The sequence below is a fragment of the Nicotiana tabacum genome, chromosome 20, assembly GCF_000715075.1.
Source record: "Nicotiana tabacum cultivar K326 chromosome 20, ASM71507v2, whole genome shotgun sequence".
NCBI classification, from domain to species: domain Eukaryota; kingdom Viridiplantae; phylum Streptophyta; class Magnoliopsida; order Solanales; family Solanaceae; genus Nicotiana; species Nicotiana tabacum.
In genome coordinates this window covers 120,761,216-120,776,493 of record NC_134099.1, presented here as the reverse complement: position 1 = coordinate 120,776,493, position 15,278 = coordinate 120,761,216, and the positions used below count along the sequence as shown (strand labels likewise).

The following is a 15,278-nucleotide window of genomic DNA, read 5'->3' as shown; positions in this document are numbered from 1 at the left end:
GGGTCGGGTCGGGTCGGATATGAGCGGATCAAACTGGGTAATTTAGAAAACAGGTAAATTATCTGACCCCACCCATATTTAATACGGATAAAAAATTAATTATTCGGCGCATAATATGGATATCCATATTATCCATGGCTTCTTGAATATGAGCACTTTTGGGAGAGTTCTTAATCTCCCAAACATGAGAAACTCCTAATTTAAGTCTTACAAATGTAAAAGTTAACCCATTAGTTATCCATCTGGTTATCCATTTTCTATGTAGTTAATATGGTTCTTATCCATATTCGACCAGTTGTTAAAAATTTCATTTTCCAACTCATTTTTTAATGGATAATATGGGGGAATAACTGTTTTCTTTTAACCATTTTGCCACCTCTAAGAGAGACCATATCATATACTCCCTCCAGTTCAATGTAGATGCGATAATTTGATTTGGTACAAACTATAGGAAAGAAAAGAAGACTTTTGAAATATGTAGTCCTAAATGCTTGAGGGGTAAAAGCTTTGTGAAGCTATAATATTTGTGTGACTATAAAAACTTTTCATTAAGGGTAAATTGAATAAAATAAAAAATTTAAAGTTAAATTATTTCTAAATATAGAAATGTGCTATTTTTTTTGGAAATAACTAATAAGGAAAGTGCGTCATTTAAATTGAAACGGAGAAAATAATACTTCCTTATTTATGTAATTCTAATTTATTTATTCCCTGAAAATAGTAATTATAATTCATCTACTAGCCCTATTATTTTCCTTTCGAGCATTTTCATTAATGCTCAATACTTTTCCATAAAGGATAACCATCTCCCTTCACCTTTACTTAATTGTGGAATGTTATCGAAATGACCGTGTAATACGTGGTATTTAATACGTGACGGGGATAATTTTGGCCCTATAAATTCTTGGCTATTCACTAAGCAACAGTCGGTCAACGAGTTCACTCAAAGAAAATGGCAAACTCCACCATAAGATTTGGAATATTGGGCTGTGCGGATATCGCACGAAAGGTGTCACGCGCTATACTCCTTTCACAAAACGCCACGCTCTACGCCGTCGGCAGCCGTTCAATCGAGAAGGCCCGAAAATTCGCCGCCGAAAACGGTTTTCCGTCGACGGCGAAGGTGTACGGCAGCTATGAAGAAGTGCTCGACGACCCGAATGTGGATGCAGTTTATGTGCCTCTTCCCACAAGTCTGCATATCAAATGGGCCGTTCTTGTAGCCCAGAAGAAGAAGCATTTGTTGTGTGAAAAGCCTGTCGGGTTAAATGTTAAGGAAGTGGATGTAATATTGGAGGCGTGTGAATCTAATGGGGTGCAGTTTATGGATGGTACTATGTGGATGCATCATCCTCGTACTGCTAAGATGAGAGAATTTCTTTCTGATCCACAGCAATTTGGTGAACTCAAAACGGTATGTATTGCTGATGATTTATTCTTTAGTTCAAATTCTGGGGATTTTTAATGCTATTTTTGTTATCTCATGGAGTCATGGTAAAGTCGGATTTTGGTCAACCCCATCCCCAAAAGAAAAAGAAAGAAAGAAAAGAGATCACTTTATCAGAATATCTATTGCTATTTCTTTCTTATACAGGGCTGCTAATTGTTTCTGGAGAGCTTATAGTATGGTTAAAGGTGTTTGTATCAATTCAATAAATATTTAACATGTAAACTAATGTCTATCAGCGATAGTGCATTTGGTTGCAGTACTTATTTTTTAACCCAAAAAATGACTGTTCATGACCCCGTCCCCACCGGCATATATAATTTCAGAATTATATGGCATATATAATCCGTCCCCACTGTTCATGACCCAAACTATTAGATTCTCGTGGGGCGGAAGGTTACCTTATGGAGACATGCTTTTTAATTCCATCTATAATTTCAGAATTTTGTTGCATGTGACACACTGGTTATCCAATAGAGTGAACTGTATACACATTATTGATAGACTTGACCCTAACAGATGTAGGCTTTAGTTGAATGTTGGTGCTTTTGTTATACAAACCTTTCATGGTAGTTCCACGTCTGTAGTTTTATTGTGATTAACTTTAAGCAATGTTTTGCAGATCATTAGGTTGCCTGTTCTGCTACAAGGGCCTCTATGTTCCTTTGAGTAGGATTTCATAACGGGTTTGAGTTACTTATTGTGAAACTTCCTTTTATCGATCTTGATTCGCGTATAGTTTCCTGAACTGTAGGTTTTGATAACGGGTATGAGTTAGTTATTGTGAAACTTCCTTTTATCGATCTTGATTCGCGTATAGTTTCCGGAACTATGGACCTAGTTGCACAAGAGAGGCCTCACTTGTACTAGCTTGTTTGTGCCAGAATCAGATCTATTTATTATCTTATTGTGTTGACATTCTTTTGCAATGTTCTATAAGTATTCTTCTTGCTCTCTGGCCTCTGCTTTCACTTATACAACTACATGCCCTTCTGCTGGATTCAGTGCTATGAATTTCATTATATCTGCTAATATTAGTAGACCTGAAGTTGATAATCTAATGAGCTCTGCAGGTAAACACTTGTTTCACATTTTCTGCTGATCAGAACTTCCTTGAGAATGACATTCGAGTGAAGCCAGATCTTGATGCTCTTGGTGCTATTGGTGATGTTGGGTGGTATTGCATTAGGGGAATTCTGTGGGCTGCTGACTTTGAGCTTCCCAAATCAGTAATTGCTTTACGCAACCCTGTGTTCAACAAGACGGGGGTTATTATATCGTGCGGTGCTTCTTTATCGTGGGAAGATGGGAAAGTGGCAAGTTTTCATTGCTCTTTCCTATCCAACTTGACAATGGATTTAACTGCCGTTGGAACGAAGGGCACGTTGCACATTCATGACTTTGTCATCCCTTTTGAGGAAAAGAAAGCTTCATTTGTCTCAGCAGTAGAATCTGGATTTAAAGAACTTGTTACAGGGTGGGAGCCAGAACCTAGCGAGCACACGGTCATGACTGACATTCCCCAGGAAGCTCTCATGGTGAAAGAATTCTCTAGGCTGGTTGCAAGTATTAAAAATGAAGGCTCAAAACCTGAGAAGAAGTGGCCAACTCTTAGTAGGAAGACAACTCTGGTGTTGGATGCTGTCAAGACTTCGATCGAAAAAGGTTTCGAAGCTGTGGAGATTATAAGTTGATGACTAGGTATTGTTGGATTCCTCTATGAATCGATGCCACGCTTTAAATTTGCAGTCTAGCTGGTTTGGTTTACAAGTGTGATTGTATCTGGTTTGAGCATCCTTGTATGACTGCATCCAATAAACTTCGCGAACATCGATTATGAACATGATCAGTATGTTTAACGTTAGAACCTTGGTTTACAATTTACATCATGTCATGTGATCTATTAAAGACTATAAAAACTAAAGTAAGTGGTGAAGGTAAGTGACCGTATCTCATTATAATAAACATCAGACAACAATCCAATTGAATTAGATAACAATATTGAAGAAAGCTGGCAAAGAACCATCTCCGTTTACCTTCCTGTTATGCTATAATCTCTATCTTCACCACTCTAGCTGCAGGTGGTCAAGGGGGAGGATAGCAAGGTCTAGGAGGAGCATCTTTTCAACCAAAGGACTGCTTGCCTCTGTTTCTACAACTTTCAACTAGTTTGGAGAAGTTTCCTTGAAGAAAGAGAAAGGTGTTTGATTATATTGTTGTACATAAGAAAGAAAATTTCATTTGAATGACCAACAATAAGGAGCGGATGCAGTAAAATTTAAGGGAACAATTAGATATGAAGAGTTAAAAAATATATGCTGCGAGTAGGTCTTTTTACTCCGCTATTAACTGTACCAACTAGAGATGTGGTGGACAGATTAAATTTTCACACCCTGAATGAGAGATCTTAAGTTCAAAATTTCTTGATATAAAATACTTTATTTTTTCAATAATCTAATAAATACGAATCTAGTTACTCTCTCAGTTTCATATTAAATGAGGTACTTTCCTTTTTAGTCTGTTTCAAAACAATGACACATTCCTAAATTTGGAAATAATTCAACTTTAAACTCTTTCATTTTACTCATTTACCCTTAATGAAAAGCTTTTATAGCCACACAAATGTCATGGCCCCACAAACTTTTTACTCCTTAAGCTTTTAAGACCACAAGTTTCAAAAGTCTTTTTTTTTTTTTAAACTCCGTGCTGAGTCAAACTATCTCATATAATATGAAACGGAGGGAGTATTAAATTTTGGATACCGAATAACTAACCAAAAAAACAAAGAAAACGGGACTTCTTTGGTCCCGTCTCATGTGGCAACGTCAAGCAGGAGGCATTTGTTATCAAGGTTATACGTCGTATAAGTATATCTAGAGCAAATAGAACTCCTTTTCATTTTATGTGTACACATTAATTAAGGAGTTGAAACATTTTTCTATTGTATGCTTTTTGCACATATTTTGCACCAATTTTTAATTATTTTATCTCAATTTATATTACAAAATTTAAGAAAGGACTACTGGTACTTGCTGTAATTTTTTTTATAGATATTTGTATAACTATAAAATTAATTTTAAAATTAAAATTATATATATATTGTATGACAACCTAAAAAAGAATGTATGCCATACAAAGTAAGACAGAGAGAATATAATTGATAATGATTTGAATTATATTTATTACTTAATATGTAACTTTCAAAATGCTTTTAAATATTTAGTAGAGTTGATATCTGAATTCAACTAAAAAATACTAAATATTTTGATCATCATACTTTCACTGTTATCATTTTTATTGTACAAAAGAAGTATGATGATTCAAAATCAAGTGTTTGAGTATTGAAGTTTTGATGATTAACAAAGTTTGTTCAGAGGAAATGCTCTAAGAATTAGGTCCTCAATGTAGCTACTGAATTGCTCTAAGAACCAGGTCCTAAAGGTCGATTGATCAATGATTCTTACAAGGCAATAATTTTTTTCACAAAGTTATTTAAGTCCGAGTTTGTTGAAAGAGGACTGCTAACATGATAAGGGTCGTTGTCCAAGAAGATATATGTTTGCATAAGTGATAGACAAGAGTCCCAAGAATTGTGGAGTCCTTGAAGCTGTAGGAATCCTATCAAATGAGAAACTGACTATACATAGGATCCTAAAATATCTCAGAGTATAGGAAATTTAAATACTATCTTTTGGATTGCTAAGATTATCCTTTTGCATATCAACTGTGGAATTAGATTTTCAACACTCAAGTCGATTACTGGTGTTAGTGTTCTTCTTGAGTCAGTTTAGTCAATGTATTTTAAGAAATCGAGTTGTAATTGTCACACCTCCTTTTTCGAGGGAAAGGAGTTTTTTCAATTAAAGTAAAATTATTCGAATGGGATTATTTATTTAATTAGAGTCGCACTTAAAATATTTATTATGGTGTCCCAAATTACCGATTTGTTTTAAAATTCCAAATCATGGAAATTGAATTTGTTTGGAAATATGAATTTGTTTAAAATTCCAGAAGAGAGGGTAAAAAATTTCAGTTAATCCGGGATAAGGTATTAGGCATTCTCGGATTCCGCAATTTTAGATCACATACGCATAAATCTGTTTTATTTAGTGCGCTAAAATCATGGCGTTATGGATTTATCTTTGAAATAGATCACATGTGCATAAATCCATTTTATTTAGTGCGCTAAAATCATGTCACGTGTACGTGTACACAATTAATCATGCTTTATTAATTATTAAGATTGTTTTGGGCCAAAATCGCGCGAAGGCGTATTTTAATTTTATTTTGGGGATCATAATTATGTCACACGAACGTGTACACATTACGATAATAAGTTAAATGCGTGCCTAAAGTAGTTCTACGAATATTCAAAGTTGTTGGGTTTGATAATGTTTGAGGTCATACAAAAGGCCTAGAATTAGGGAAGTGTATAATCAGATATAGTTTTGGCGTTAATGTAACAACCCGGCCGGTCGTTTTGAGAATTTGCATTCCGTTCGACGGCTTAAGGTCACAAGAAGTTTCGCTATATGTGTTGTGACTCGCGTGCGTGGTCGCGTTCGATTTTCGGATGATTTGGGATCAATTTAGAAGAAGGATTCTTATTTTAGAAGCTTAAGCGGTAAGAGTTGACCGGAGTTTTGAATTTTGTATAGACAACTTTGAAATAGCGTTTTGATAATTTCAATAGTTTCGTAAGGTGATTTTGGACTTAGGTGTGCGTCTAGATTTGAATTTTGAGGTCCGTAGGATAATTTGAAGCATTTTGGCGAAAAATTAGAAAATTGAATTTGGAAGGTTAAGAGGTTTGACCGGGAGTTGACTTTGTTGATATCAAGCTCGTATTGCAATTCCAAGAGTTGTATTAGCTCCTTTATGTTATTTGAGACTTGCATGCAAAATTCGACGTCATTCCGGATTGATTAGATATGTTTCAGCACAAGTTTTGGATGTTGGAAGATTTGAAAGTTCATAAGTTAGATTCGAGGTGTGGCTTGTAGTTTCGAGGTTGTTTGATGTGATTTTAGGCCTTGAATAGATCCGCGTTATGTTATGAAACTTGTTGGCTTGTTTCGACGCGGTCCCGGGGACCTCGGGTGTGTTTCAGATGGGCTATGGGCCATTTTCTTATGTTTAGAAAAGCTGGAGTTCTGATATCTAATGTCCTTCTACGCGATTGCATTGATACAGATGCAATCTAGTAGGCTATTTGGTGAGTGACCATTTTACTTATTCACGTTCGCAGTATATGGTTCGCGATCGCGAATGTGTAAATTCTTCTGTACGCGATCTCATTTGATCTTCCGCGTTCACGTAGAGTTGGACTTGCTGGGGAGCCCCACTTTGTTCTTCGCATTCGCATATCCTTGCTTGCCACCGCGTACGTTGAGGCAGTGATGAACCGTGTTCGCACTCTCTTTCTGCGATTGCATAGTGCTTTTCTTTGGGCTATGATATTTCACCTTCGCGATCGCTTCCCTTTGTTCGCGATCCTGTAGTGCATAATTGGCTACTAATATTTTTCTTCTTCGCGATCACATATAAGTATTCACGATCGCGATTCATGTTACCTAGGCAGCATAATATAATTTCCAAATATCGTGGGTTTTGTTCATTTTTCAACTTTTGAGCTAGAGACCTCAGATTTGACTGATTTTCGAGGGGTTCTTCATGTGGTTGTTTGGGATAAGTGATCTTTACCCGATTTTGATTTTATTTTATGGTTTTATCGTTGTTTTCATCGTCAAATTATAGAATTAAGTTGGAAAATTGGGAAAAATTTGTAAAATCTTTCAGAAGTTTAAAATGATGATGTGAACGATGAATTGATATCGGAAGATGATAATTTTGGTATCGTTGAACTCGTATCGGAATGAGTGTTCGGGTTTTATAATTTTATCGGGTTCCGAGGTGCGGGCTTGGGGGTTGACTTTTTAGTTTTTGTTAAAGATTGAAACTTTATTATTCGAAACTTCTTCCTATGAGTTTTATTTATGATTTGAAGTTATTTTGGCTAGATTTGAGCCGTCCAGAGGTTGTTTCACTCGAGAAGGTCATTTTAGAGTATCGGTCTAGTTTCTTTGAGGTAAGTATCTTTCCTAACTTTGTGTGGGATTATTACCTTTTAGGTCTTGAGTCATTTGTGCTAATTGTGTCATGTGAAGGCCGTGTACGCGAAGTGACGAGTACGTGCTCAGGCTTATCTTTGGAAATTTGATCGTTTAGGGCTCCTAGGTTCTTATATTCATTAGATATGAAGTTGTTTTGTCATGTTAAATTCCCCATTTACTAAATTCATCCTTGCGTGTCTTATTTAAAATTAATTGCTTTATGTTCTACCCTTATTTTCGATTAAACTCTTATGTTCCTTAATTGAAGTTTTTGCCTCTTTTATTGCCTTGCAATCCTTTCCGTAATATTTATCCTTAATTTATTATTATTATTATTATTATTATTATTATTATTATTATTATTATTATTATTATTATTATTATTATTATTATTACTATTATTATTATTATTATTATTATTATTATTATTATTATTATTATTATTATTATTATTATCTTTTCTGTAATTGTCTATCCTTAATTGAAGTTATTATTATCTTTTCCGTAATTGCTTATCCTTAATTGAATTTGTTGTATCTCTTCCGTAATTGCACAACCCTAAATAAAGTTTTGTTATCCCTTATCATTGTTGACATATCCTTTTTTGGAATCATTGATTCATGTTATCCCTCTTATTGTCGAATTGTACTTTAGTAGAATCATCGCTACACATTATCTCTTCCTTCTTGAGTTATTCTTGTTGAGACCATTATTCTTGTTGTGTCTTTTCTTGTGAGCTTGTTCTATCATTTCTTTGTGTTCTGAAGTTTTTGAGTTAATTTACTTGTCGTATTCTTGTGTAATGGTTATTGTTGCTGTTGTATTCAGTGTTGTTGAGCCGAGGGCTATGCGTGGTTGTGATATTGAAATTGTTTTGAGGAAATATTATGGCATATGGGCACATATTGTGAAAGTCATTTTATTGAATTGTTATATTTTGACACACGTGTTATTGTTGAGAGGATTGTTTGGGTGTTTGAACAAGGTTCCTGTCGTGCTATTGTTACTATTGATACGCTTGCAGTGGTATAAGGTCTAGGTGCTGAAACGTATGTAGTGAGATAAGGTGGGCTTGATACGTGTGGCTAGTAGGGAAAATACTATAATCCATGCAGTGTGATAATGTGAGCTAAAATGGGGGTGGGGGGTGGGGGTGCTGTTTTAGAAAAAATAATTTTCAAAACTAAATGTAAAGTCTCCCGCAGTGATATAAGGAAAGATTGTGATTCATTTTGTGATTTGAGACTACGAGGCGGTACCTCGGTAGTGGCTCTTGATTACATTTTCCCATTCCTTTATACTTGTCTTTGATTGTTGTTTACTTGGCATACTATTAATTGTCTATCTCCGTGTTGCACTATTTGCTTAGTTCTGTGTAGCTAATCTTGTTAAACTACGCGTTATTTCAATTTCATTGTTGTCTTTATTACACTGTACATTTTGTAGTGCTCATTTCTTATGTGCCATTCATTCTCTCTACTCTTACTTGTTGACTTGAATTGTGGTAGAATACTTGCACAAGAATACATGTAGATAAATCACCTATATCAGTCAAAGAAGATGAATCTTGATGTTTTGACCATTTACATGTACCCCCGTGTACTTGTCTCATGTGTAAGAGTTATCCTGTTGGCACGTGAGTTGTCCGTGCAGACTTGAGTTATTATTATTGTTGGCACGTGAGTGGTCTGTGTGGATATTAGATATTGTCACTCCTTGGGCTTATGAGTTATCCGTGCTGTTATGAATTATAATATGGGCACAAGATGCCATGTGATTAGGGTTCACGAATTGGGATCCGTGATTTGTGATTTTGAGGTTTGGTACCTCGTGAAAATTCTTGAATAAACCTGGTGTGAAAGCGGTTGTTCCTAATGAGTTGTCACTTATTTTCCTTTATTTGGTTTCACCAGATTCGAGCTGTGTTCAACTTACTCTATAGTGTTATTACCTATTATGTCGGGTTGCTAACTGTTTCTTTTGGTCCCTATTACAAATATTGTATTATTGTTGTCATCATGCCTAGCTTTATATTGGTATTGTTCCCAGTTAGTTCTCCACTTATACTTGTTTAGGTTTTTTAGTCCAGTAGGTGTCTTGACTGTTCCTCGCCACTACTCCATTGAGGTTAGTCTTGATACTTACTAGGTATTGTTGTGGTGTATTCATACTACGCTTCTGCACATTTTTGTGCTGATTCAAGTGCCTCGGTTATTGTTGATTGTTGGCTAGTTGTTCGAGTATTGGTGTAGAGACTCAAAGTAAACCTGCCGTCGAATTCGCAGGCCTCGGAGACGCCTTTTGATATTGTACTTGTATTGTTTAATTCTATCCCGAATGATTGTATTTAGGGATTTTCTAGCAAACTCAGTAGAGTCTATGACTTGTACTACCAATTTTAGGATTGCAAGTTTGTATAGAGATTTCTATTTTATATTTAACAGTTGCATAGTTAAATTTTTCTATTAACTCAGTAAGTGTTAAGCTTACCTAGTCTTAGAGACTAGGTGCTGTTATGACATCCTATTGAAGAAAATTGAGGTTGTGATAATTAAAGGAAATTGGCATTTATATAATTCCAATTTCCACATGCTTAATTAATTAACAAGATAACACCATCCTTTAAAATGTTTGGATAATTAAATTGGTTTGCTATTTAATGTTGACGGCTACTATCCCTAATCACGATAGTGATAATAATAAGTGGTCCAAATGGAGTTAGCCCGCGTGGGTTTCAGGAGAATGGACCAAATTTGAGTGACATTGCCTCAACATTTGGAACTTATCAGAGCAGCATTTGAGGAGCCTCCAGTAGCTCCTGTTGGGGGACAGGTACCGGAAGCGCTTATTGTTACCCCAGGACTTCAGGAGACTTTAGCATAGTTCCTGAGCATGTTTGGTACATTGGCTCAGACAAGGATGATTCAGGTTGCACTAGCTACTTCACAGATCGGGGGAGGAGCTCAGACTCCCGCGGCCCATACTCCGGAGCAGTGAGTCCACAGTGGTCAGGTTCCAGGTGTCATGCTGGTAGAACTTGTTATCCCAGTTTAGCTCGTGGTTAGGGCAGCAATATTTGAGGAAGAATAGCTTAGACTTGCGAGGTTCAAGAAGTATTACCCTCCTATTTTTAGTGGTTTGGCTTCAGAGGATGCGCATGGGTTCCTAGGGGAGTGGTACCATATTATCCACACTATGGTTATTATGGAGAAGAGTGGGATTACGTTTACTATGGTCCAACTTAAGGGAGCGAAATATCAGTGGTGGCGAGCATATGATTGGGTAGTCCGACCGATGCAACTTCACTTTCATGGACTCAATTTTCAGATGTATTCTTGAGAGAGTTTGTTGTCACGCCCTAGCCTCGGGAGGCGCGACCAATGCTCAATCGAATAAACCCAACCGTGCAAGCCTTATCAAACATTTCCTACCCAACTCGATACGAATAAGGAAACCATGTTTCATTCATTTGCTTAGAGAGAAAAGATAATGCATTCTACAAAGTAAGTTCATTTTAAATCACAACATTAATCCGTAATTAAGTTCCCAAGATTTACATACAATTACACTTTAGCAAAACGAGAATTTGAATTACATCATAGTTCGTAGACCCATCCAACACCCGTACATAACCCACACACATGTCTACGGAGCCTCTAAGGATACCCAAGACAGCGATAACAACGCCGGCGACAAGGCCCCAGCTATACCTCAAAATAGACATCTATAACAAAAGGCATGTCACAAAACCCCTTGAAGGAGGAAGGGGCTCACCAAGAGTTTGAGAAGAGGATGCTCCGCTACACATGATCGGCACTATCCGCTATGGAGCCACCTACATTCATTTAAAAAAATGTAGCGCCCCCGGCAAAAGGGACGTTAGTACCATGGAATAGTACTAGTATGTATAACTAAACACCATCTACTTAGAAAGAACTTTCATACAAGAATAAGAAATCACAAGTAGAACTCAAAACTCTAAACGATCACCACATTAACAAATAAAATAATCATACAACTTTCAAATTATTTTCCCATAGCTTTTAGTTTGGGGTATTTCACACTATTCATTATTTGTTCACAATACCACCGCTATCTTGAGCGGAGTCCGATCTCGACCCGATCAGCTGGGTTGCCTCATTTAAGACATATGCTTCAATCATAATCTCATTTCCTTCTTTTTCGGAATTCATTCACAATACCTTTCCAATACCACCGCTATCCTGAGCGGAGTCCGATCTCGACCCGATCGGCTAGGTCGTCTCATCAAGGTATTGTTCCCTGCTCATAAATCAATTCATTTCTCATATATCATTTCATAGGCACTTGGGGACACGACATATCAAATCATTCTTAGCACTAGGCCGCATTTTACATCGTTCCCAATTTTCAATATTAGCTTTGCCATTTAGAACAGTAGGTGCACACAAGAGCAATTTAAATTGTAAGCATAGATAAGATTTCACGTAGATGGCACAACAATGCAACTTAATCTCAATTTAAGGTCTAAACATTTCCAATACATAATTAATACCTTTGCCCCTTTCAAGCTGTCAAGATAGCACATTGATTATGTTGGGACACATTTTTCACACACATAGTGTTACAACACCAACTCATGTAAAAAAAATAAGCAATGCAACAATTCAACTTTAATCTTGCCTTGCCCACACAATCACCGATGAAGCTCAATTTCAAATAGACGGGGTTTTAGCCATACATACCTCAATAAAGCTTTTCTTATTCCTTACAAAATTCCGGAACTTTTAGCACTTCAATCTATTGTGTAAGAATTACGAATTAAACCAAGAATTAGAGACGAGATTGAGATTCTAGCTTGTTTTGAGCATACTATCAAACACTAAAGGTATATTGTGATCATAGGCCCTTTTGAGAGAAATTTCTATCATTTTATACCCCAATTGCTTTATTTTTAGTTCACTACCTCCCAATATTCTATGGTGTGATATGTATGCAAGAAACTCATTTTTATACGCATGAGTTACTTCATTGTGATCCCTTATTACTAAGCATAGGAATAAGAGCTGAGGTAATGAAGTCTTACCTCTTAGGATGAAGATTTAAGTGCCCTCACTTGATTATCTTCAAAGATTTGGCAAGGTTTCATGGAGTAATTTGATGGGAAGCACTTCCCTCTCTAAGACCCTCTCTCTCTCTCTCTCTCCAAAAGCATCAGGAAATATGCTCAAAATAAGCTATAATATCGAATATATCGATAAGGGGTCGGGTTTAAAATTTAGAAAATTGGAGCCCCGAGTCAGGTCTGTGATTGCAAAGTGAAATGCGGCCCGCAGAATGGACCACAAAAGTGCTCCCAAAATCTGAACACACTGCTTGGGTATGCGGCAGAAATGCATTTTGCATACCCGTTCTGCGGTCGCATAATGCACCGCAGAACTACCCCTCACAAAATCCCAAGGGAAATATGCGACGACTATGCGGTCCGCATATCGGTTATGCGATTGCATACTTGACCGCATAGTTGACCAACACACTGACTAGCTTTGTGGCGATTATGCGGTTCGCATACCTGATATGCGACCACATTCTTGACCGTATAATCGCATTTTCTGGAAAACATTATTTCTTGACTTTTTATGTCATATATCAGTCCAAAAAGGTCTAAACCGCGGCGAGCTCGCGGCGAAGAATTTTATGCATCTGTAACACATGATCCTAACTTAGAACCACGAGATTCGGGGTTCTGAGTAGGAAATTCACGGGGCATTACATCCTTCCCCACTTAAGATCATTTATCCTCGAATGAGGATCAAGATTCACTTATTAACAGTCTTAGTGCAATCTTATGTTCTTTATAACCTAAAACATGTTGCCAGTCCCCCAAATTTAGCTAACTCCTTATATTTTCGAAAATTTCGCCGGAGTTTCCTTTGTATCTAGGCCTTATCCACCTGTTAGAGAGCCCCAGAACATATCCTAACAACATAATTATATTTCATAAACGTAACATAACTTGTACAATCATCAACAATGGCCGTATAGGCAACATTTTACCAAAAAGGGGATAGTTTTACATAGATCAAGTCTAAAGATAAGAGTTCATAGGAGCTAAATGCATAAAAGCTATTATATGACTACTCAAACAAATGTGGATACTTCCTTTTCATTTCATCCCCGGCTTCCTAATTGGCTTCCTCAACTTGCTGGTTCTGCCATAATACTTTCACGGATGCAATTTTCTTATTTCTCAATTTCCGAACCTGCCTATCAAGAATGGCAACTGGAACTTCTTCATATGATAGTTCTTCATTTACCTCAATAGTTTCAACTGGCATAATAGTGGACGGATCTCCCACTACCTTCCTTAACATGGACACATGAAAGACCGGGTGTACTAATGACATTTCGGGTGGCAACTCGAGCTTGTATCCCACCTCACCAATCCTCTGAATGATTTTGTATGGTCCGACATACCTCAGACTCAATTTTCCTTTCATTCCAAATCGCATGATACCCTTCATAGGGGAAACCTTCAAAAATACCCAATCATCTTCTTTGAACTCCAAATCTCTGCGACGAACATCCGAGTAAGACTTTTGGCGACTCTGAGCAGTGTTTAACCTCTCCTTAATAATCTTGACTTTCTCCATGGCCTGATGCACGAGGTCCGACCCTATCAATTCCGCTTCTCCGACCTCGAACCACCTAATGGGGGACTTACATCTCCTATCATACAGTGCCTCGAATGGTGCCATTTGGATACTATCATGGAAGCTGTTGTTGTCAGCAAACTCTATGAGTGGCAAATGGTCATCCCAACTACCCTTGAAATCGAAAGTACAAGCGCGCAACATGTCTTCAAGCATCTGAATAGTCCGCTGCTTGACCATCGATTTGTGGATGAAAAGTTGTGCTAAGATTTACCAGCGTACCCAAACCTTGCTGAAAATTCTTCCAAAAGTTGGCTGTGAACTGAGACTCTCGATCTGAAATGATGGATACGGGAGTGCAATGTAAGCTAACTATTTCATTGTTATACAACTGAGCATACCATTTCGCTGTGTCTATAGATTTGACTGGCAGGAAGTGCGTTGACTTTGTGAGTCGATCAACAATCACCCAAATTGAGTAGAACTTGCACGGAGTGCGTGGTAACCCTACTACAAAATCCATGTTGATCATCTCCCATTTCCACATTGGAATTTCTATGCTTTGAGCCAATCCACTGGGCCTTTGGTGTTCGGCCTTTAATTGCTGACAATTCGGACATTTTTCCACAAAGTCCGCCACATCTTTCTTCATGTTATTCCACCAATAAATTTCCTTGAGATCATGATACATTTTCGTGGAACATGGGTGCACGAAATACCTGGAAGTGTGAGCTTCTGCCATGATCCTTTTCCGAAGACCGTCAGTATCAGGAACACATAGGCAGTCTTGGTACCGTAGGGTACCATCACTCATGCCAAAGGAAAAAGCTGTGGTTTTGTGTTTGAGAATCCCCTCTTTCAATTGTGCTAACAACGGATCCACGAATTGCTTCTCTTTCTCCTTTGCCACAAGCGATGATTCAGCCCTATTCTGCATAATTACCCCTCCTTCATTAGAGTCCACAAGGCGAACTTCCAAACTAGCCAACTGGTGAACCTCCTTGGCCAACGGCCTCTGATGGGCCTCCAAATGAGCTAAACTTCCCATGGATTTTCTACTAAGTGCATCTGGCACAAAATTAGCCT

The 15,278-nt window shown here is 37.4% G+C and overlaps 1 protein-coding gene across 1 annotated transcript; it reads left to right on the top strand.

The window, feature by feature from the left end:
- Window positions 1-848: 848 nt before the first annotated feature.
- On the top strand, window positions 849-3,331 carry LOC107832577 (putative oxidoreductase At4g09670). Its single transcript, XM_016660436.2, has 2 exons — window positions 849-1,414; window positions 2,521-3,331. Exons 1-2 carry the CDS (start codon window positions 953-955, stop codon window positions 3,139-3,141), a joined length of 1,083 nt encoding a protein of 360 aa, XP_016515922.1. The 5' UTR covers window positions 849-952; the 3' UTR covers window positions 3,142-3,331.
- The last annotated feature ends 11,947 nt before the right edge of the window (window positions 3,332-15,278 follow it).

Bases quoted from the DNA above. Each gene is read 5' to 3' on its own strand.
- LOC107832577 (XM_016660436.2), top strand. From the start codon at position 953: ATGGCAAACTCCACCATAAGATTTGGAATATTGGGCTGTGCGGATATC. The intron at 1,415-2,520 runs GTATGTATTGCT...TGAGCTCTGCAG, and splicing joins AATTTGGTGAACTCAAAACG to GTAAACACTTGTTTCACATT.